The sequence below is a fragment of the Cynocephalus volans genome, chromosome 8 (genome assembly GCF_027409185.1).
Source record: "Cynocephalus volans isolate mCynVol1 chromosome 8, mCynVol1.pri, whole genome shotgun sequence".
In the NCBI taxonomy this organism is placed as follows: domain Eukaryota; kingdom Metazoa; phylum Chordata; class Mammalia; order Dermoptera; family Cynocephalidae; genus Cynocephalus; species Cynocephalus volans.
The window spans coordinates 113,480,007-113,500,747 of NC_084467.1; the positions used below are offsets into that span (position 1 = coordinate 113,480,007).

General features: G+C 55.2%; 1 protein-coding gene across 1 annotated transcript; it reads left to right on the forward strand.

Annotated features, from left to right (window-relative positions):
• The first annotated feature begins 1,596 nt into the window (after positions 1 to 1,596).
• Positions 1,597 to 20,741, forward strand: LMNA (lamin A/C). Its single transcript, XM_063104610.1, has 12 exons — positions 1,597 to 2,185; positions 13,698 to 13,854; positions 15,244 to 15,369; positions 15,643 to 15,813; positions 16,019 to 16,144; positions 16,625 to 16,845; positions 16,934 to 17,159; positions 17,590 to 17,697; positions 17,795 to 17,914; positions 18,338 to 18,427; positions 19,203 to 19,472; positions 19,782 to 20,741. The coding sequence occupies exons 1-12, from the start codon at positions 1,830 to 1,832 to the stop codon at positions 19,806 to 19,808; spliced, it is 1,998 nt and encodes a 665-aa protein (XP_062960680.1). The 5' UTR covers positions 1,597 to 1,829; the 3' UTR covers positions 19,809 to 20,741.

Genomic DNA, 20,741 nt, shown 5'->3' on the forward strand with positions numbered 1-20,741 from the left:
AAGGTTTTTTGTTTTGTCTGGGAAGTTAAGGGTGGGTGCCACGCCCTGAGGGAGAGGGCTGTAGGGAGAGGAAGCCATATCCTGGGTCCTCTCACCTGGGTGCATCCTGGGTGCTCACCCCCTTGCCCAGTCACCCTCACAGACATGAGAAGCTAAGCATCCCCTCAATGTCTCCCTTCTCTAAATACCCAGAGGCCCTGCCTTAATCCCACTCCAGCCACTCGTCCGCTCTGAGGCCTGGCTCCAGAACCCAGAACTAAGTACCAGTCCAGCTCTGCTTCCCTTGTGTACAAGAGAAGCCCTGACATCCTGAAGCTGTAGGAGTTAGGAACATAATTTAATTTCCCAGGTTCCTCATCAGAGAATAAGCTGTGGGAGGTACAAGGGCAGGGCATGCAGGAGGATGGGGCCGGAACCTCAGCACTCTTAGAAAGGATGAGGTGGCTGGTGGGACCAGGGTCAGGAGTAGGGGAGGGGAGTGGAAGGCTGGTCAAAGGGTCCTTGGTGAGCCTGAGGATGAAGCCTGGGGTAGAGAACCCTGTGACCTGGGCAATCCTGTTTTGTGAGAGGGCTTGGCCCCTCCCCGGAGCCAGCTGCAAAGCAGACCTGGCCAGAGAGGGCTATAGAGATAAGTGCAGTGCTGGCCTTTACAGCCAGCAAGGCTGTGGGGTCTTTGCTATTACTGCCCCCCACTACCCTGGCTGAAACCAGGATGGAGACCCAACATTGGCTGTCCAATTTCAGGCCCTTTGGGAACCACAAAAATCTGGTGTCCTGGCAACGTGATGAATGCACGCACAGCTCTGGTATCTGTTTTAAATTATCCATTAAAATAAGTACAGTCCTGGAAAAAAAATAAGTACAGTCCTGGAGTTGGCTGGGTGGGGTAAATAGTAGGAAGGGACTGAAGCGGGGAGGAATCTAGGCAGCCCCTTTTCCCAACTGCTCCAAAGGAAGCGGGTAAGGGATGGGAGGGGGCAGTGCCTGGGTCCTATTCTTGGCCTGCTCTGAGAGGACTGCGATTTGCTGCTTGGGTCTAAGACTCAATGCTTTGTTCTGAAGGGAGATAAATTGGGGCAGAAGATAGGAAACAAGGGACTTCAAGCCCCTTATCCCTTCCCCAAAATTGAGGGCATAAAGGAAGTCAGGTTCCAGAACTTCGCTGTCTCCCAAGGACCAGGCATTCCTTCTCCCCCCCAACCCTTGGCACACTGAGATGCAGCTTTGAATGGGCTGCCCACATGTTGGGGGGTGGGGGGGGCGGGTAGGAGTGACTCACTATTACTACTGGCAGGAAAGAGGGAGCCAGCGGTGGAAGAAGGGTGAGTCACATTGATGGGCACCAGCCTCAGCCCTCCCCCTACTTTGCTGCCTCCCCAGCCCTGCCTGGCTCCCTCCAGTGCTTTGCACCCACTTCCTCTCTTACCCTCAACCCCCGTTCTTTGCCCACCCACTCTCACGAGAGGGTGGGGTCCGACTCCGCCAGAACCCCACGGTCCTAGCTCCTCCTCACCACTCCCGCCCCTACCCTGTGGATATGTGACTGCTCCTTTAAGAGCAGTGGCCCCTCCTCCCTTTAGAGGAGGACCTATTAGAGCCTTTGCCCCGGCATCGGTGACTCAGTGTTCGCGGGAGCGCCGCATCTACACCAGCCAACCCAAATCCCGAGGTCAGACAGCGCCCGGCCCAGATCCCCACGTCTGCCAGGAGCAAGCCGAGAGCCAGCCGGCCGGCGCGCTCCGACCCCGAACAGTCTCTGTCCTTCGGCCCGAGCCCCGCGCCCTTCCCGGGACCCCTGCCCCGCGGGCAGCGCTGCCACCCTGCCGGCCATGGAGACTCCGTCCCAGCGGCGCGCCACCCGCAGCGGGGCGCAGACTAGCTCCACTCCGCTGTCGCCCACCCGCATCACCCGGCTGCAGGAGAAGGAGGACCTGCAGGAGCTCAATGACCGCTTGGCGGTCTACATCGACCGTGTGCGCTCGCTGGAGACGGAGAACGCGGGGCTGCGCCTTCGCATCACCGAGTCTGAAGAAGTGGTCAGTCGCGAGGTGTCCGGCATCAAGGCCGCCTACGAGGCCGAGCTCGGGGATGCCCGCAAGACCCTCGACTCGGTGGCCAAGGAGCGCGCCCGCCTGCAGCTGGAGCTGAGCAAAGTGCGCGAGGAGTTTAAGGAGCTCAAAGCGCGGTGAGTGCGCCCAGGTGGCGGTGTGCCTGCGGAGAGTGGAGAGGGCGGGCGGACCCGGCGCCCTGGCCGCCTCCAGGAAGGGAATGGAAAGGGCCCCGGGCGACTGATAACTTTGCCATAACTTAGTGTCCTCCTTCCCCGGAACTGCCCCCAGCGGGTGACTGGCAGTGCCAAGGGGAATTATCAAGACAGGACAGAGAGGAGAGGGGTCTCTGGGAGAGCTGGGTGGATATAAGGAATGGTGGGGGCATTCAGGCCAAGTCCGGACTGGCGTCAGGCCGACATTCTGGCAAGGTGGGATCCGCCAACCATTTAGAGCCCGGGGGAGGGGCTTAGGCAAAGCACAACTGGCCCTGCCAGGTCTAAGAACTCTGGGCACCCAGCACACATTGGAATGGGTGAGAGGGTCCTGTTAGAACTTTCTTGGCAGGCTTGGCACTGTGCCAACTTTGCCCAGGCTGGCTCTGAACACATGATGCCTACTAGGACAGAGCTCCTAAGCTGGCATCTGTCCAGTGGTGCTTGAGAGAGGTCATCAAGTCAGGGCAACCCCCTTTTTCCCTTCCAGGTGCACTGCGGTGGCCTCTTGGCATGACCTTTTCCTGGGTTCTTTCTTTTTTTTTTTTTTTTTTTTTTTTTTTAAAAGATGACCGGTAAGGGGATCTTAACCCTTGACTTGGTGTTGTCAGCACCACGCTCAGCCAGTGAGCGAACCGGCCATCCCTATATGGGATCCGAACCCGTGGCCTTGGTGTTATCAGCACCACACTCTCCCGAGTGAGCCACGGGCCGGCCCATTCCTGGGTTCTTTCTAAGAGTTGGGAAGATCACTCTCACTCCCTGCATGCCTGGGACCTTTCTTGGACTCTGACAGACCCACCAAAACAGCTCCAGGAGATCAGCTCCCCCGCAGCTCCCACAGCTCTTGGCCTGCTTGGCCCAGGAATGCAAGGGAGGGAGGGAGACAGAGGGCAGAGGCTCCCAGCTCAGGAAGTTGTGTTATGCCCAGGTCTGGCTGCACCCCGCTCTTGGCCCTCTGCCTGGTGTCTTCGAGGGTTGGGGGATCCGTCCTTCCCTCTTGGGGTGAGCCACTTTCAATCGTCCAGCCAAGCCAGAGCCATCTTTGCTCTGGCCTATCCTGTCAGCTGCTGACGTTTTGATCTTTGCCTTATTAAACTACTGGAATACAGAGAAATTTTTGAAATCCAGCCGTTGGAAGCTTCAGGCCACTCCCACTTCACCCATCCCTGCCCCACCCTACCCCACCCTACTTGACTCCACCCTCTTTTCTAAAAAGGCTTTTGGGAACTTGGAAGTTTAGACCCTCCCTTTTTTTTCCAGCCCCCCAAAAATGTGCTTTCCTTCTCTCTTCTCCCCTGTCCTCTATGAAGACTCAGGCTAAAGAGCACTAAAGGTGCTTGAGATCCCTGGGGGTGATGGCTTTGACTTCCACTCCTTTTCCCCCTTTCATCATCTCCAAACTCATGCTCTTTCCAGAACCCTTCTATGTACTCTGTGGCCCCCAGCCGCAGCAGGTAAGGTATGGCAGATCTGTCACCCTTCTGAAGAGTAGATGGAAGTTGTGTGCGAAGCCAGGTTCAACCTTCATTTCTATTGAAAGGGATTGCTCCTGTCCTTTCCCACTAGTGCTATGAACAACTTAGTGAGCAAGACAGACAGGAGGCAAACTAGGGGGGCCCCAGAGAACTAGTTAGTGTTCTAAACTAGTCCATTCAACTACCAAAGCCCCCATTGCAGATCTCTGTAAAGGACATTCTTAGCAGATCTGGGGAAGACACTGATCAGAGAACAGGATGAGGGGAGTCTATAGCTTCTTGCTCACCCAGCCATCCCGTCTCCACTGCCTCCTGGTGCAGCTGTCCAGGCCTGGGACAGCAGGCGGGTGTGTGTGCACGTGGGCCAGGGGCGGGGGTGGTGTGTATACTTGTTATATTTAGCCACCTGCTTCTGTTCTCCCCCACTGATCCTGGCTGGGAAGGCTGGGCTTCCGCAAAAGGGGGGTGGGTTTGCAAGCCTGGATCCCAGGCTGATGGGAGGTGGGGTGGAGACAAAGGGGACTCGATTGGGGTGTCTGTTTCTTTCTATGTCCACAGTAGGAAGAGCCAGAATTGGTTGCTTCCTTTTGTGTCTGTTGTGCTCAGAGTGAGGTGGAAAAGTGGGTAGAATAAAAAGTTTGGGAGGGGAAGTAAGGTATTGTCCTAACCCCTCCCACCAAAGCCTGGAGAGAAGGTGTTATCTGGTTTAATGTTTAATTAGAGCTCAGAGTTCAAGGCCCAACCTGGGGTTGGGATGCAGAGCTGTCTGGAAGACCCTGTGCCAATTCTTGGCCCAGCCAGGGTACCTCAACCACACTCAGGGGTTTGGAGCTCCCTCTAGTTGGGCTGGACACATACACACACACACACACACACACACACACACACACACACACACACACACACACACTCTCTCTCTCTCTCTCTCTCTCTCTCTCTCTCTCTCTCTCTCTCTCTATTCTGGAGCCCATGGGATTTGGACACCTAAGTGCGGGCAGAATGGGAAGGTTGAAGGAACCAGGGAAGGCCTGCCGGGGGTCTAGGCTTGGGAGCTGGGCTCTACCCCAGACAGGACAGCTGGGTGAATGACTTAGATGGTGGCTTTACAAGAGACAATAGGAGACAGGGTGGAGACAGCAGATGTCTTAAAGGGAGGGATAGAAGCTGAATGTCTTCATATTCTGGCCCCTTCTGCACTGCATCCTCAGGTCCCTTTCCTGCCTCCTTCCTTAGTACTCTGGTGATATCTGGAACCAGTGCTCTAGACAGGCAATGCGCACAAGTGACTAGAATCCAGAGCTGAGTCTGGAGTTCTGGGCTTGGTCTGCAGGACAGTGCCAGTGTCTGTGCCTTCCCATGCGGAACTGATGGAGGAAGGCTGAGTCAGAAGCGGGGAGATCCCAGGCCCACAAAGCAGAAGCGCCTCTTCCCCCAAGATGAGGCTCTGGTACTCGACGACTTCCTGGATTGCCCGCCTTATGAAGCCCAGTGCAGACAGGCAGGGAGGTGCAGGCTCAGGTTCATGCAGGCTCTGATTGGGACAAGAACAGCAAAGGCCACAGTGGTGCAGAGGCTTATTCCATGTCACACAGCAAGGGGGTGATAGGTCAGAACTTGAGCAGAGGCCTTCTGACTTCCAGTTGGGTGCTCTTACCATTAAACCTCACTTCTCTAGCTAAGGGGACAGACTGAAGGATCTAGAGGATGAGGTGAAGTGGGGCGGGGGGCCGAGGCTCACTCTGCAGCCTGGAGAGTCTGCTCTGGGACCAGTGATACCTTCATGCTCTGCTGAACTGACAGGGCCTGTTAACACTTGATCAATAGCCTTTGCCCCAGCCTGTACTTGGAAAGACCCAGGACCTTGCCAGGCCATAGATCATGAGACAGAGTTCTGGGAGGCTGGTGATTCGTGTCTTGAGACTGTCTTGGGACTTGTCCTGGGAATTGTCTACCTGGATTGGGAGGAGGCTGTACCCTTGGGTAGAACCAATAGGTTAATGGGGGTGGGAGCTTTAAGGATGCCTGGGCTCTAGCCCTTACCTGAGGGTGCCATCTGGTATTACCTTTCTAAACCCCACCCCCCAAAACCTGGAGGCTGAGAAATAAAAGGAGCCCAAGAGAAATAAAAGAGAAAATAGTTCATCACTAGGGCCCCAGGATTGCTGGCCTTGGTTGGCACTTCCCCTGGCCTCCAGGTGTCTGAGATTTACTCCTGCGTGAGATATGCCCATTGCCCCCACTCCCAGTCCTGCCCCCAGTGATTCAGTAGCTCAGTGTCAGGGCTAAAGCTAGGGACAGCTGGGGGGACAACTGGTAGGAGATGCCTTCACCTACCAACTGTGCCCTCTGCTCTCCTCCCCCTCTCCTCCCTCCTCCCCAGTCCCTCACCATCTCTAGCAGCTGCAGCAGCCAAGACCAAGTGTGGCTCAGAGGCCCAGACACTAGGGCAGGGTTCATCCCACTCTTACCTCCTTGGGCCCCCAGTGTACTGAAGGTGATATAGGCCAAACTCTAATATTCTTGGAGATATCTGGGAAGGTTGCAATCCATCATATTGACAGATAATGTAAGGTAGTAGAAACAGCACTGGCCTTTGGTGTCCTTAGTTATAGGCTTGGCCCTGCCCCTAAATTGCTGTGTGACCTTAAGCAAATCACCTCCTCTCTCTGGATTTCCCTAGCTACAAAAGGAAGGGGTTAGAGCAGGTCTCCAGGGATCCCTTAGGTTTCAAAATAGTGCAATGACCCACAAAGTGAGAAAATAGGCCTCTAAAATACCAAGGAATTAAGAGTAAAATCAAATATAATTAATGTGAATATAATTAATAGCCAATGTTATTCTCAATAGAAATATTTTCTGTAAGCTGTGGAATTAAAAACACCACACTCTCTATTTTCCAAAGAAAGTTTGTTAGAAATAGTTAATTATTATGGTATAACCCTCTTGGCATTTGCTTTGTTTTCATTGCTAGCAGGAAAGGACAATTCGTTTTCAATGCTTCTCCCTTCAGGACAGTGGAAGCAGGAAAGGGAGAGTAGGCACAGGAATGACTTTCATTGACCTGTGTTGGGAGCTAGAAGGGAGGCCCTAGGAAAGGCAGGGCTGTTACCTTAGAGCTGGCCAGGATTGGACAGCATGTTCCGGGAGCCGGGGGAAGTGCACAGTGACCTTGAGCTGCCCATCTTCCACTTTTCCTGCACCCAGACTGGCTCCCCAAACTAAGGCTGGACTGTGAGGAGCTCTTGGCCCTTACCAATCCCTTAAGGAAAGGGATGGAGTTTGGGAAGGGGGGCCTTCCCACCGCCCCTCTAGTTTTGGGAAAGGAAGCCGGAATCCTGTCTGCCGAAGCCAGGAATAATTTTGGCTGGTATCCCGGGCCTGGCAGAGGAGCTGAGTCATGGTAGAGGGCAGAGTGGATAGTGGACAGGAGACCCTAAACATGTCCAGTCAGGGCAGTGGAGGCTGAGGGGGGGCCTTTTCTTGAGAACTACATTCAAGTTCCAGCAAGAGGGACAATGGTCTGAATTTGATAGGGGACAAACGGAAGGGGGACAGGACACATGAGTCCCTTTAGGGCTGGCTCAGGGTAGCTAGAGACTCCTCATTTCAAGGGGTCCTGTTTGTGGGCAGTAGAGAGGAGGCTATTTGGGATTGCCAAGCCTCCGCCTTCTTCCCGAAGCTCTAGTGCTGCCACCCTCTGCCGGCTGGGAGAGAGTGTTGCATCTTCCTCGGCTGGAGCTGGAATGCAGTGGGACCAGAACTCCCAGGTCCTCCTCCACTTCCTTTCCTGACCTTGGGTGTGGCTGCCACTCTTTCCCGGTGTTGTCAGGGTTAATAACTATATACCACTACATGGAGGGTTAATGAGTCTTAAGAAGGGGGACTGCTGAGTTGGCTTTTTGTGGGGATCCCCTAAATATCCCTACTTTTGGCTGGTGCCTTCAACCCCCTCCTCCCCCAGGACATTCTACCTTCTTAGGCAGTCTCTCCTCCTCCGTGCCCCTACTTCTTTTGGTCTGTCCCTAGGCCACACCCCTGTATTTTTATGACAGCACAGGAATGACTTCTGGAGAGACAGGCCAGGAAGTAGGAAAGTGGATTTTGGCAGGGGACCTTGCAGGGGCTGTTGGTGAAGAAGCCAGCTGCCTGTTGTCCAGGACCCTAGTGCCCTGGCCTCTGGCCCCAGGCTTCTCCTGCCTCTGTACAATGCCACGTTGATACACCCAGCAGCTGTGACTCAGGTCTGGCCCCCTGCCAGGCCCAGTGCCTCTGCCGGAGTTGCCTGAACATGTCAACAGGCCATCTATCCCCCTCTCAGCACCAGTTCCTGTACCTCAACCCCTCCCTCTGCCTGGAATTAAGACCTGGCTTTGTCTTGGGAGAAGACAGCTGGGAGCCTGGTTGCTCTGGGAAGGGATCTGAGGGACCTCAGACCCCGGGCATGTTGGTGGGTGTCATGCCCAAGAGAGGCGTGCAGAAACAGAGCCATGCCTGCTGTGGGTGCCTGTGCCTGTGTGGGGTGGTCGGGGGTGGTCCATGTGGGGCACCTACAATGTGCTTTCCAGGTGTAAGATGCTGAGAACTTCACAGGGTAGGGTTTGGAGAAGGCTCAAGAGGTTTCTAAGTCCCTGGAACACTTGTCTCCCTCAGTTCCTCTCTTCAAGGTCTCCCTTCCAGAGAGAGATGGTGCCTTGAATGCCAGGGAGGGGATGCCAGTTATCCCAGCCTGCCACCTCCTGCCCTTACCTGAAAGTGGTTGCAGACCCACAGACCAGCCAAGAAATCAAGCAGTGGTTACTGTTGGGGCTGGGGGGTGTCAAACCTCATGGCTCACACAGAGTTGTGGGTGTGTGTGATGTCTGAGGGCAGTGGGAGGGGTGGTTTCACTAGACCTCGGTGTTGCTCTCTGACCAGGGTGTCTCCCAGCAAGTGAGGCAGAGGTGGATGCATTTCCCAAGCTGTCTCACTGGGTCTTTCTGTATCACTCTCTGTGCCATCTGCATGCATCACGTCGTTTTCTGTGGTCTGTCCCTGCCTGCTGTGAGTGTCCTCAGGTGACCTGGTGGGCAGGGTTTTAGTGCCCAAGCCTGACCTTTTCTAGGCCTTGGTTTCCCCATCTGTAAAGTACAGGAGTTGGTCCAGGAGGAGATCCCTTGAGAAGCCTTGAGCATATGAACCGCCTAGTCTTAGGACATTTGGGGGACATGCAAAAAAAAGCCTGAGACCCAACAGGTAAAACATCAGCTAAAGGAAGCAGGGCAGGGCTGAGGCAGGGCTCAACTGGGGTGTGGGGTGCAGGTTTGGATAGATGGAGGGAGGGAGGGAAGGAGCATCTATTGCAGAAAGCCGAGTTGCTGGAATGAAAGGAGGGGTGGTAGGAACGTGCAGTCAGGCTTGGGGTGACAGCAGGAGATACCCCATCACATGGCAGGAAGTCAGGTTGGGCAGAGGTCTAGATGCCCTGGAGGATACCAGGAGAGCAGTCCCAATGAGGGCAGGGACTCACCCAGCTACAGGGGGTGCCCACCCAGCCACAGGGGGCGCCCTTGCCTGTGAGGCAGAACTGCCCTGGGGCTCAGAGATCTTGGCTTTCCTGCCTCCCTCCAGTGTCTCCGCCCAGCGATGGGGAACTCCCAGGGCTGGTGAGGCAGGGCTGCCAGGGGACTGGTGTGTGGGGGGTGGTGGTGCTAGGCTAGCTCCTTTACCGTCCCCTTGTCTGCCACCTCTTCTTTTTATCCCCAGTCTAAAGTCCGTCTCTCCCCTAGGCCAGGGGAGGAAATGGAGGCCTTTCCCTCCAGGCCTAGCATGTTGCTCCTGGCAACCGGCCCAAACAGGCCTGCAGTTGGCCAGGCTTCCATATCTGGCATCGAGCTGGGCTGAGAAGGGTGACTCAGCGGGCGGGTCCCCTTTGCTGTGCTGATGCCTTTCTTACCCAAAGCAGCTTGAGAGCCCTGGCCTGCAGCAGCCCAGGAGCCAGCTCCCTCTCCTGCCAGCCTCCACCTAACAGACCCCCAGCCTTGGGCCACACTTGCCAGCTCCAGCTCTCTTTTCTATCTTATTCCTTGCCTCTCTGCTCCCCTCCCCACCCCACCTCCTCTCTTCCCTCTTTCTGAGATCAGATTTGCCAGCTGTGGGAAGAGTTACGACCAGGATACCCAGTGCCTCACAAGTCTGCCGGGACGCAGCCACTCCTGTCCTTGGGGAACCTGGAGGATGCCAGGGAAAGAGCTAGCCTTTCCCTGGCACAGCACCAGGACTGGGGCAGGACGCAGGCAAAGCCAGGGTCTCCCTTGTGAGCACTAGAGGATTTCCCGACCCCTGCCCGGGTATTGTCTGTCTGAGCATGAGTCACCTGAGGAGCACCAGGTTCCCACCCTTCCCAGCTCCCCTGGTCTGCTCCACCCTGTCCTCCCTGCCAACCCAGCATGGGGACAGCATTCAGCACGTGCCTGGCTTTCCTGCTGCCACCCCATAATGGACTGGGGCCCAGGCAGCACCACCACCCTGGGGCTGAATGCCTGGCCAGCATCTGCGTGGGTCCCTGCTAGGTCTGAGGGTCTCTCCTAGGAAGGAAGTGGCATTTGGTGGTGAGCAGGCAGGACTAGGGAGGAGGCATGAGAGGCTCTGGGCTCTGCTCTAGCCCCAGCCATCTCTTGGGGTGTGCGTGTGGCTTCCTGGCCACAGAGCTCCCAAGGTTTGAGTCATGCGCCCATGGGTGATAGTGGCTTCTTCCCCATAGATGGGACCTCCCCATGCCTGACTAAGAAAACCGCAAAGGCTCTTCCTCGCTTCCCTCTCTTTGCTCGTGGTTTCCTTCATCTGCAGGGTGTGTCTTGGTTCTTTAGTCCTTAGTCTCTGCCCAGCACTAATTAAAACCTCCAGGAGGGAAAGGGGATTATTCCCCTTAATTTTGTTGGAGGCCGTAGATCGTGGCATGTGCTGAAGCAGTACTGCATCCATTTCCAGTTCTTCAACCTACTTGCTGCAGCACCCCGGGCATAGCTCTCTACACCTCAAGTTTCCTCAATCACATAGTAATCGAACCTATCTCATAGTGCAGCTGCAAAAATCAAATGAGTTAACATTATAATATTTAGAGCAGTGTCTGGTATGTAATGAATTCCATAGGCATTTGCTATTATAGTCATGTACTGCATAACAACATTTTGGTCAACAACAGACCGCATATACAACAGTGGTGTAACTTAGGAGCAATCGGCTACGCCAGCCACAAAACAGACAAATAAGCAAATACTATAGCATACAGCCTAGGTGTGTAGTAGGCCATACCATCCAGGTTTGTATAAATTCACTCTGTGATGTTCACACAATGAAATCGCCTGACGATGCATTTCTCAGAACATATCCCTGTTGTTAAGCGACATGTGACTGGTTGTTGTTATTATTATTATTATTATTACACCACCACCACCTTTGGGAGCAGCAGGAAGTGAAGAGGTTAGACTGAAAAGACTCCTGTGCTTGTCAGATCATAAGTTCCTGGAGGACAGGGACCTTGCTCCTTTGTTTTCCTCAGTGTCTGCCAGGCACTGCCAAGGGAGGGATTACCAAGGAGAACTCCTGGAGTTCCTCCTGTGGCATCTGGGGAGGCTGGGGAGACAGGACTAGGGAAGCAATGCCCTTGAGATGGCTTCCGAAAGCATCCCGTCACTCCTTCCTGCTTCTTCCAGCTCAGGCTGGGTGGGTCAGGGGGCTGTTTTGTGCCAGTGTCTGCTCTCTTCTTCTTCCTGGCTTCTCCATTCTCTCTAGACCTTGTGGCTTAGGGAGGCAGTGAGGTGGAGGAGAAAGAGTCCTAGATGAGCAGCCAGAAATGCCTGGAACCAGTCCCTGCTGCTGTGGCCTGCAGTGCTTGACGCTGGGCTATTCACCTTTCTCCTCTGTGCCTCAGTTTCCTCATCTGTAAAAGGAGGGGATTGAGCTGAAGCACTCTAAGCTCCTTCTAGTTCTCTAAATTCTGAGCCTGTCCCAGAACAGCCAGCTGCAGCCGTTAGCCTTCAGGGTAGAGAGGCCTCTTCTGGGAAGCCCCTGCCAGCCTTGGAGTTGGCCCAAGGAGCTCAGAATCTATGTCTGCCATGTCGCTTCACTTTACCAGCGGTTTTTCTTCATTTTCTCTCCTCCCCTTGCAGCTGCCTGAGCTTCGGAAAAGTTCTGAAGTCATGGAAAGTTGGGGCTGTGCTCCCAGCCAGGGGCTGGGCCGGATGGCAGCCAAAACCTGAGCTGGGTTTTGACTTTATTTTTAGCCTTTCAGACTGAGACAGAGGAGGGGAGACATCCTCCATTCTGGAAGGGCCTCTTTTTGCAAGAGACAGACACCGTTGCATTAAACAACTTGTTCTGAGGTGTGGCCAGAGGCAAGCATGCAGACTGGGCAGCTCCCTCCATGTCTTCATGTCCTTCCCCTGCCCCTCTGGGTGTCACTATCCTCTTCCCAGCCCAGTGGAAACCAGTTGGAGGTGGTGACTCCTTTTTTGGAATCTCCTAAGCTGGTGGCAGGAGAACACTGCTGGGGTCTTGCCCTCAAGTCTAGCCTTCTCTATTCTGCTTCAGAGTGAATTGTTGGGCCGCTTGTTGCTTAGGGCTTTTGTGGCTGGAGAAAAATGCTGGCAGGGCTGCTCTCTCTTCTCCTTTGGGAGATAGGTTCTCCCCTACAAACCCCGCCCACGTTTGGTTTTCTTTTTTTCCATCTGCTGTGGTAGGCTCATGCTTAAGGACTGGTGAATTGCAACGACGCAGTACGGCAGCTGGGACCAGGCCCCTTGGATCTTTCCCTCAACTTCCTGTGTCTGCTGCTTTCTCTCACCCTGAATTTGTGAAGGGATTGTAATGTCTGGAAAGTTCTTGGGTCCCCCATAAGTTTTTAAGAAAATAGGACCCCAGGGACTGGCCTGTGGCTCACTCAGGAGAGTGCGGTGCTGATAATACCAAGGCCACAGGTTCGGATCCCATATAGGGATGGCTGGTTAGCTCACCAGGTGAGCACGGTGCTGACAACACCAAACTAAGGGTTAAGATCCCCTTACCGGTCATCTTTAAAAAAGAAAATAGGACCCCTCTTTCTCCAGTTCACTAGCAAAAATAATCAGGGGCCCAGAAATGTGAGGGAGGTGGCAGAGGCATCCCTGTTGGGTTGGTTCTAGCTAAAGCTTCACCCAGTTTGAGGAGCAGAGAGGCTCAGGCTGGAGCATAAATGGACCTGGAGTTCTGGGTACCACATCTGGAGCCAGATGTTGAGGCTTGTGGTCGATGGGCAGTGCCCAAATGAGGCCAGAGGGAGGGAGGCTGCAATTCCTTTGCTCTGCCCCCAGATCAGGGGACCCAGACTGGGACCTAAGAAAGGTAATGGTCAATACTGTGCCTGATTGTCCTGTCCAAAGTTTCCTTGAGCTCTAACCAGACTTACCTTCCCTACAGTTCTCCATGTGTAAAAGGGACTAGGAGAGGTGACCAACACCTTTGGGGTGCAAACTGAGAAGTGTTAGGGACATGTGGACCCCACGGCCTAGTTGTCTGGATCTCCTGAGGGAGGGAAGCTTGACTGAATGGAAAGTGGGTGGAGTCTCGGGAGGAGAAGGTTAAGGCCCTGTGTGGGAAGGGGCAGGAGACAAAGGTGCCCCTGTCTCTTTGGGAAGGAATGGGAGGGGAGAGAGGGAAAAGCATTCATATCATGGGATCGAGCTTTGCCCTTAGCTCCAGGCACGTTCCTGAGCCCTGAGTCATGGGAAGGGTGGAGAAGCAGAAAGGGGGTTTGGGGGGACCTTCTGGGAGGTGGGAGCCCAGCCCCAGAGGCAAGTGGATGCAAACAAACCTAAAGCAAGGTTGCCCTCTCCTGGCAGCTGATGGGACAGCAGATCCAGCCCTGTGGCTGACTTTTCAGGAACCTGGCCCTCTCTAGGGAAGCAGACTTCTCTTAACCCACTCTTCCTTCTCTTCTTTAGCAATACCAAGAAAGAGGGTGACTTGATGGCTGCCCAGGCCCGGCTCAAGGACCTGGAGGCTCTACTCAACTCCAAGGAGGCCGCGCTGAGCACTGCTCTCAGCGAGAAGCGCACGCTGGAAAACGAGCTGCACGATCTGCGGGGACAGGTGGCCAAGGTGCGGCCACCCTCCAGGGCCAGCCCACAACTCCATGTGACACATGCACACTCTTCTACTCTGGCTTGACCTCAGAAGGTGTCTGGTCTGACCTGTCACGTGGTCTCAGAGCCAGTCACCTGTCCTAGCATCATCTCGCCCATTCAGACCATATTTCATCTATCTTAGGCCACCCATGGGATCTAGCACAGTGAATTGAAAATAATCCACAAGCCATTTCTATTTAACTTTGCAGCGAACTGTACCCTGCATCCCTTGCAGTTTGGCCCTCCTATAGAGAGCTTTTGACCTCACTGGAAGAAAGGAAGAGTGGAGTAGATCATCCACTGAGGCCATAATTGGGAGCTGATGGCTGATCACATATGGGATGCATGTTAATGACACTTTGCATGTATACAGTGGCCTTTACTTTCAAAACATTTTGCTATTTATCCTCTCCTCTAATTTCTCATGTTACAAGCTAGGGAACAGAATTGAAGAAGCTGGTTTATTCCCAATTTCCCAGCCTCACCTGCTCAGAGCAAGGCCAGGACTAGAGTCAGTGGCCAAGCTTCCATTCTGGCTGCTGTCCCCTCTCAGGCTCTGCCACCGCAGTATACCATGGAGAGGCCAGCAAGGAGGCCGACTACAAAATGAAGGCTGGGCACTCTCCTAGTCTCCTGCCTCCAGCTCCACCCTTTCCCCCAGTTCCTCCCAGTTGCACTGACCAGCTTGTGCTTTCTTTTTTGGGGGTGGCTAGTTGGTACAGTTATCCGAACTTTTGACATTGGTGAGCCTGTGCTTTCTAAAATGAAAATCTAAGCAGGGTGTTTCCCTGCTCACACTTTCTCAGAGGTTCTTTTCATGGCAGATTAGGGCATCTCCTTATGATCTAGCCCCTACCCTAGGCCAGCCACCTTCTCCCACCTGTGCTTCAGGCTACAGCAGTACTGACCTTCCTGAAGACCCCAGAACATGTGTGTGCCTTCATACCTCTGTGCCTTTGCACATGCTTGTCACTCCCCCTGTAGGCCCCTAACCTGTCCTTGGGTCTCAGCCTCTTGGAGGCCTTCCCAGACCCCCCACTCCACCCCAGGCACTCTTGGTTCTTTCCCTCATGTTCCCTCTATACTTTGTACATGCCTCCTTTATAGTGATTATTACATTGTGCCAGAGAAGGGAGTCCTGTGGTTGTGGGGTGAGTATATCTTTTAGTAACACAGTACTTACCCAGAGTAATTATCATGAGTGAGCAGATGTCCTTACCTCCATGGGCATCCAAGGACCTCACTTCTCCTGGACCTGCTTCAGCTCATATAAAGGGATGTGCTGGGAACAGCCCACCTCAACTTCCTCTCAGCTCTCATGCTGTGTGATCCCTCTCTCTGACCTCTGCTCACTTCCTTTCAGCTCGAGGCAGCCCTGGGTGAGGCCAAGAAGCAACTTCAGGATGAGATGCTGCGGCGCGTGGATGCTGAGAACAGGCTGCAGACCCTGAAGGAGGAGCTGGACTTCCAGAAGAACATCTATAGTGAGGTGGGGACTGTGCTTTGCAGGCTAGGAAAGCTGGGGCTGGGTGGTGACAGACAATAGTCTTGGGGCTGGAGGATCAGCTGTGTGCAGCGCTTACCTGCACGAGTCCCTTCTACTAAGTGGATAGGGGTTAGGAGGTGGCCAGAACCCAGGATAAAGTGGGGCTGACAGTGTCTTGTGGGATTAGGGCTGGCAGGGAGCTTGGCCATCTGGGTCTTGGCCTCTAAGGAACTAGTTCTGATTTTGTTTTCTGTATCCTTGCTCCAACTCTTCTAGGAGCTGCGTGAAACCAAGCGCCGCCACGAGACCCGGCTGGTGGAGATTGATAATGGGAAGCAGCGCGAGTTTGAGAGCCGGCTGGCAGATGCCCTGCAGGAACTGCGGGCCCAGCATGAGGACCAGGTGGAACAGTACAAGAAGGAGCTGGAGAAGACCTATTCTGCCAAGGTGCTTGCTCTTCCCCGGTTCCCTCACTGCCCCTGCTCCCAGCAGCCCTACCACAGTGGGGGCAGAGTCAATGAGGGATCAGGTAGATGGTGGCAGGGAACTCAGGGTGGCCCAGGACCTGAGCTGCAGCAATGATGCTATCCTCAGGCCACTCCTTCCATCCCTCCTGTTCCGTGCAGTCCTAACCTTGTGTCCTCCCCTCCAGCTGGATAATGCCAGGCAGTCTGCTGAGAGGAACAGCAACCTGGTGGGGGCTGCCCACGAGGAGCTACAGCAGTCCCGCATCCGCATCGACAGCCTCTCAGCCCAGCTCAGCCAGCTCCAGAAGCAGGTGATGCCCCACCTCACCCCTTCCCCCAAAGGTGCTTTCTGAGGAGGGGAGGGGAGAGACAGAACATGCCCCCAGCATCACAGACTGAGAGAAGGAGCCAGGACTTGGAGTCAGATGGCCTGTCTGCTGTTCCAGTGCTTCCTCATATCTCACCTTCACTTCCTCCCTAACTCATAAATCTGCCGTAACACTCTCCAATGTGAGGCATTAAAAGCTTCAATATTATCCTAGCTGGCTGTGCAATTTGTTACAGGAGGAAATAGGATGTAGCCTCAGAATAAGATTTCAGTTAGATATTGGGAAGGACTTCCTGGTCACTAACAAGACCATGTTTAGAGCCTGTGAGGGGCTCTGAGAGCCTGGAGATCCTAGAAAGCGTAGCTGGGTGTCCCCTATACCTTTCCCAGGGCCCTCCCTTTCCATACTCGGGTCTCTTGGGAGCTCACCAGAGCCCTCCCTCCCTACTACCCCACTTCCCAGCTGGCAGCCAAAGAGGCGAAGCTTCGGGACCTGGAGGACTCGCTGGCGCGTGAGCGGGACACCAGCCGGCGGCTGCTGGCGGAGAAAGAGAGGGAGATGGCTGACATGCGGGCAAGGATGCAGCAGCAGCTGGACGAGTACCAGGAGCTGCTGGACATCAAGCTGGCCCTGGACATGGAGATCCACGCCTACCGCAAGCTCCTGGAGGGCGAGGAGGAGAGGTGGGCCAGGGAGCAGCCGGGAGGAGCTAGCAGTGGGTCTGGCCTTCCGCTGGCCTTGACAAGGCCCCTCTTTGTCTCCCTTTCCCAGGCTCCGCCTGTCCCCCAGCCCCACCTCCCAGCGCAGCCGTGGCCGCGCCTCTTCCCACTCGTCCCAGACGCAGGGTGGTGGGGGCAGCGTCACCAAAAAGCGCAAGCTGGAGTCCACCGAGAGCCGCAGCAGCTTCTCGCAGCACGCTCGCACCAGTGGGCGCGTGGCCGTGGAGGAGGTGGACGAGGAAGGCAAGTTCGTGCGGCTGCGCAACAAGTCCAATGAGGTAGGCGCCCAGGTCAAGGTCTGAGGGAATCCCGCTGGTAGGGAGCAAGCGGCAAGACGAAGGGATGAGGTTTGGAAGGAGGATTACTCCTCCTGGACTCATTGGCTGGGAGACCTTGTGCAAGTTATTTAACTTCTCAGAGCATCAGTTTATCTATAAAATGGGGGTGAATAATAGTTCCCTACCTCTCTGATTTGTTGGGAAGATGAACGATAACGTATCATTACACTGTGTTGTCTGGCACAGTATAAGTGTCCACAGATTGTAGCTATTATCCTTGGGGGAAGGGCAGTGACGGGGTGGGGGTGGGGGTGGGGGTGTGGATGGAGAGGGGGCCTCTGATTGCAGAGGGGTTGCCTGGGCCCTTGAGTGAGATAAACCCACAAGCCTGGATAAGCCTCTCCCTTCCTCCTCTCTCTCTTCCTGGCAGGACCAATCCATGGGCAACTGGCAGATCAAGCGCCAGAATGGAGATGATCCCTTGCTGACTTACCGCTTCCCGCCCAAGTTCACCCTGAAGGCTGGGCAGGTGGTGACGGTGAGTGGCAGGGTGTTTGGGACTCTGGGATGGCCAGGGGTTGGCCTGTGGATGGGAGCACTGGAATGAGTGCCCTTCTCTAATCCCCTCTCCCCAGATCTGGGCTGCAGGAGCTGGGGCCACCCACAGCCCTCCTACCGACTTGGTGTGGAAGGCGCAGAACACCTGGGGCTGCGGGAACAGCCTGCGCACGGCTCTCATCAACTCCACTGGGGAAGTGAGTATGCTTCCGGCTGGCCTCTTGCTGGACAAGGCTCCCCCTAGTGGCCAAAATCAGAGCCACCTGCCCCCAACCCGAGGGAGCCAATTCAGAGCAACTTAACAGAGCTCTCTGGTATAGGCCCCAGACTCCACTCAGTGGGCCACCCAAAAGAAGCCTCCACCAGCAGCATGAGGGGTAGAAGTTACACAGCGAGGATTGTTAAAGGTAGAGCCATACTCCTACCGAGAGAGCTTGACAGTATCCCTCTGGGGTAGAAATGAGCTACTTAGCTCCAATTCCACACAGGACAGAGTAGGCAGTAGGCTGGACAAAGGGCAGCCCACAGGAAAGGTTCCAGGTGGTCACTGTGGGTAGATATGCTTCACACCCCTCCCGGGCCCTGACCTGACCCTTGGGCCTGGCCCGTGTCCCTGGCAGGAGGTGGCCATGCGCAAGCTGGTACGCTCAGTGACGGTGGTTGAGGATGACGAGGATGAGGATGGAGACGACCTGCTCCATCACCACCATGTGAGTGGCAGCCGCCGCTGAGGCCGAGCACACACAGGGGCAACCCGGCCAGGCCTGGGGGCAGCCTCTCCCCAGCCTCTCCATGCCAAAAATCTTTTCATTAAAGAATGTTTTGGAACTTCACTTGCTGCCCTGGCCTTTCTTCTCTCTCCTCCCTATACCTTGAACAGGGAACCCAGGTGTCTGGGTGCCCTACTCTGGTAAGGAAGGGAGTGGGAACTTTCTAATGCCATGGAGTATTCCCATGGGAGCAGCGGGTAAGGGTCTGGGATTTGTCTCCTGGGAAGGGGACGGGAGGACAGATGTGGGGCACCCCAGCCCTGCCTCTCTCCCCCCATTTCTCTTGAATGCAAAATTTCCTTTCTTGTCCCATCCCCATTCGTGCTGCATGCATGTCCACTCCTTTCCCTCTTTTTTCCTGCAAGAATGTTTCTCTCATCCTGTCCCCCCACAAATTAATTTTGCATGCCTGCTGCCCTACAATCTTGCTCCTTGCCCCCTCTTTTTCTCTCAAGCTTAGAGTAACTAGAACAGAGTCAAAGCCATGACTTCTGTCCCTAAGTCTTCCTGACCCTTTACTCCTTTCATGGATTCCCTCCCCTCTCCTCCCAGTCCCTGGCCTCCCAAGCCCCTGTGGCTCTCTGGCTCCTTGGGCACAGAACCCCGCCTTCCTGCCTGGTGGCTGGGAGCCTGCAGGAGCCCAGAGTCTGGGCATTGGGCCTGAGCAGTCAGTCCCAGACTCGCCGTCCCGCCTGAGCCTTGTCTCCCTCCCCAGGGCTCCCACTGCAGCAGCTCGGGGGACCCCGCTGAGTACAACCTGCGCTCGCGCACCGTGCTGTGCGGGACGTGCGGGCAGCCTGCCGACAAGGCATCTGCCAGCGGCTCGGGAGCCCAGGTGGGCGGATCCATCTCCTCTGGCTCTTCTGCCTCCAGTGTCACAGTCACTCGCAGCTACCGCAGTGTGGGGGGCAGTGGGGGTGGCAGCTTCGGGGACAACCTGGTCACCCGCTCCTACCTCCTGGGCAACTCCAGCCCCCGAACCCAGGTGAGTTGTCTTTTGTCTCCACACCCTGCAGGCAGGACCTGGGTATTGAGGGTTAGGACAAGGTGGCCCTCTGGGGGGGAGAGCCTTCTCTTCCGCAGCCCGGGAGAGTGGGAGTCTCCTCCCCTCAGCCTGAGTCCTAGGCAGCCCACTCCTGCATCCTGCCCCTCTTGTTTGAACCCCAGACTGGAGGGCAGGAGCAGGGTTGGAGTGTGATGGATGGGGAGACACTACCTCCCTTCTGGGAGTCGGGAGGGAAGGGATGGTCCAGGCACTGCTGCTCACACCTCTCCCTGCTCTCTTCTCTCTTAGAGACCCCAGAACTGCAGCATCATGTAATCTGGGACCTGCCAGGCAGGGGTTGGGGTGGAGGCCTCCTGCTTCCTCCTCACCTCATGCTCACCCCCTGCCCTGCACCTCATGGGAGGGGGCTTGAAGCCAAAGAAAAATACCCCTTTGGTTTTTTTCTTCTGTATTTTGTCTTTTTCTAAGAGAAGTATTTTCTACAGTGGTTTTATACTGAAGGAAAAACACAAGCAAAAAAAAAAAATCTATCTCAATGCTAATTTTTCTTCCTTCCTTTTCCCTGCTTCCAGGAAACTCTACATCTGCCTTAAAACCAAAGAGGGCTTCCTCTAGGAGCCAAGGGAAAAGGGTGCTTTTAAGAGCCTAGTTTCTGCTTTTCTGCCCTGGCTGCTGCCCCCACCCCAGTGACCCCATGACATGGTGCCTGAGAGGCAAGCATGGAGTCTTCTCGGCAGCCTCTGGGCAGCAGGTCCACTGCCAGGCCAGCTTCCCAGAGAGAGAGGACAGCTGAGTCAGGTCCCCCGGGCCCGGCCTCCCTGACTGAGGCTCCTCTGCCTGCCCTGCCCCTAGTCCCCACCCCTGCCCCCTGTCCTGGGGTGAGTTGATTCCCCCAGGTACCAGCTGCGCTTGCTTTTCTGTATTTTTAGACAAGAGATGGGAATGAGACGGGAGGTGGATGAAAGGAAGAAAGGTTAGTTTGAGCCTACCTTCTCCTAGCTTTAGAGCCTGGGTGGGCTATGTCCAGTCACTGGAGGTCAAGGCCAAGTGGGGTACAGGGAGGAGGGAGAGGGAGGCCCCGGAAGGGGTGAGAACCTGCTGGGGCCCCACCACAGTGGAGGAGGAAGGTGAGAGGGGGTGGGGTGTGTGTGGCTGTGGTTTCTGGCAAACACTAAGGAGCCCCTTGCCTCCCCATTTCCCATCTGCACCCCTTCTGTCCTCCCCAAATCAATACACTAGTTGTTTCTA

What these genes read in the sequence shown, in the direction of transcription:
- LMNA (XM_063104610.1), top strand. Translation starts at nt 1,830, where the DNA reads ATGGAGACTCCGTCCCAGCGGCGCGCCACCCGCAGCGGGGCGCAGACT. An exon ending in TGCGGGGACAGGTGGCCAAG is followed by an intron (nt 13,855 to 15,243) that starts GTGCGGCCACCC and finishes ACTTCCTTTCAG; the next exon opens with CTCGAGGCAGCCCTGGGTGA. An exon ending in TCAGCCAGCTCCAGAAGCAG is followed by an intron (nt 16,145 to 16,624) that starts GTGATGCCCCAC and finishes CCCACTTCCCAG; the next exon opens with CTGGCAGCCAAAGAGGCGAA.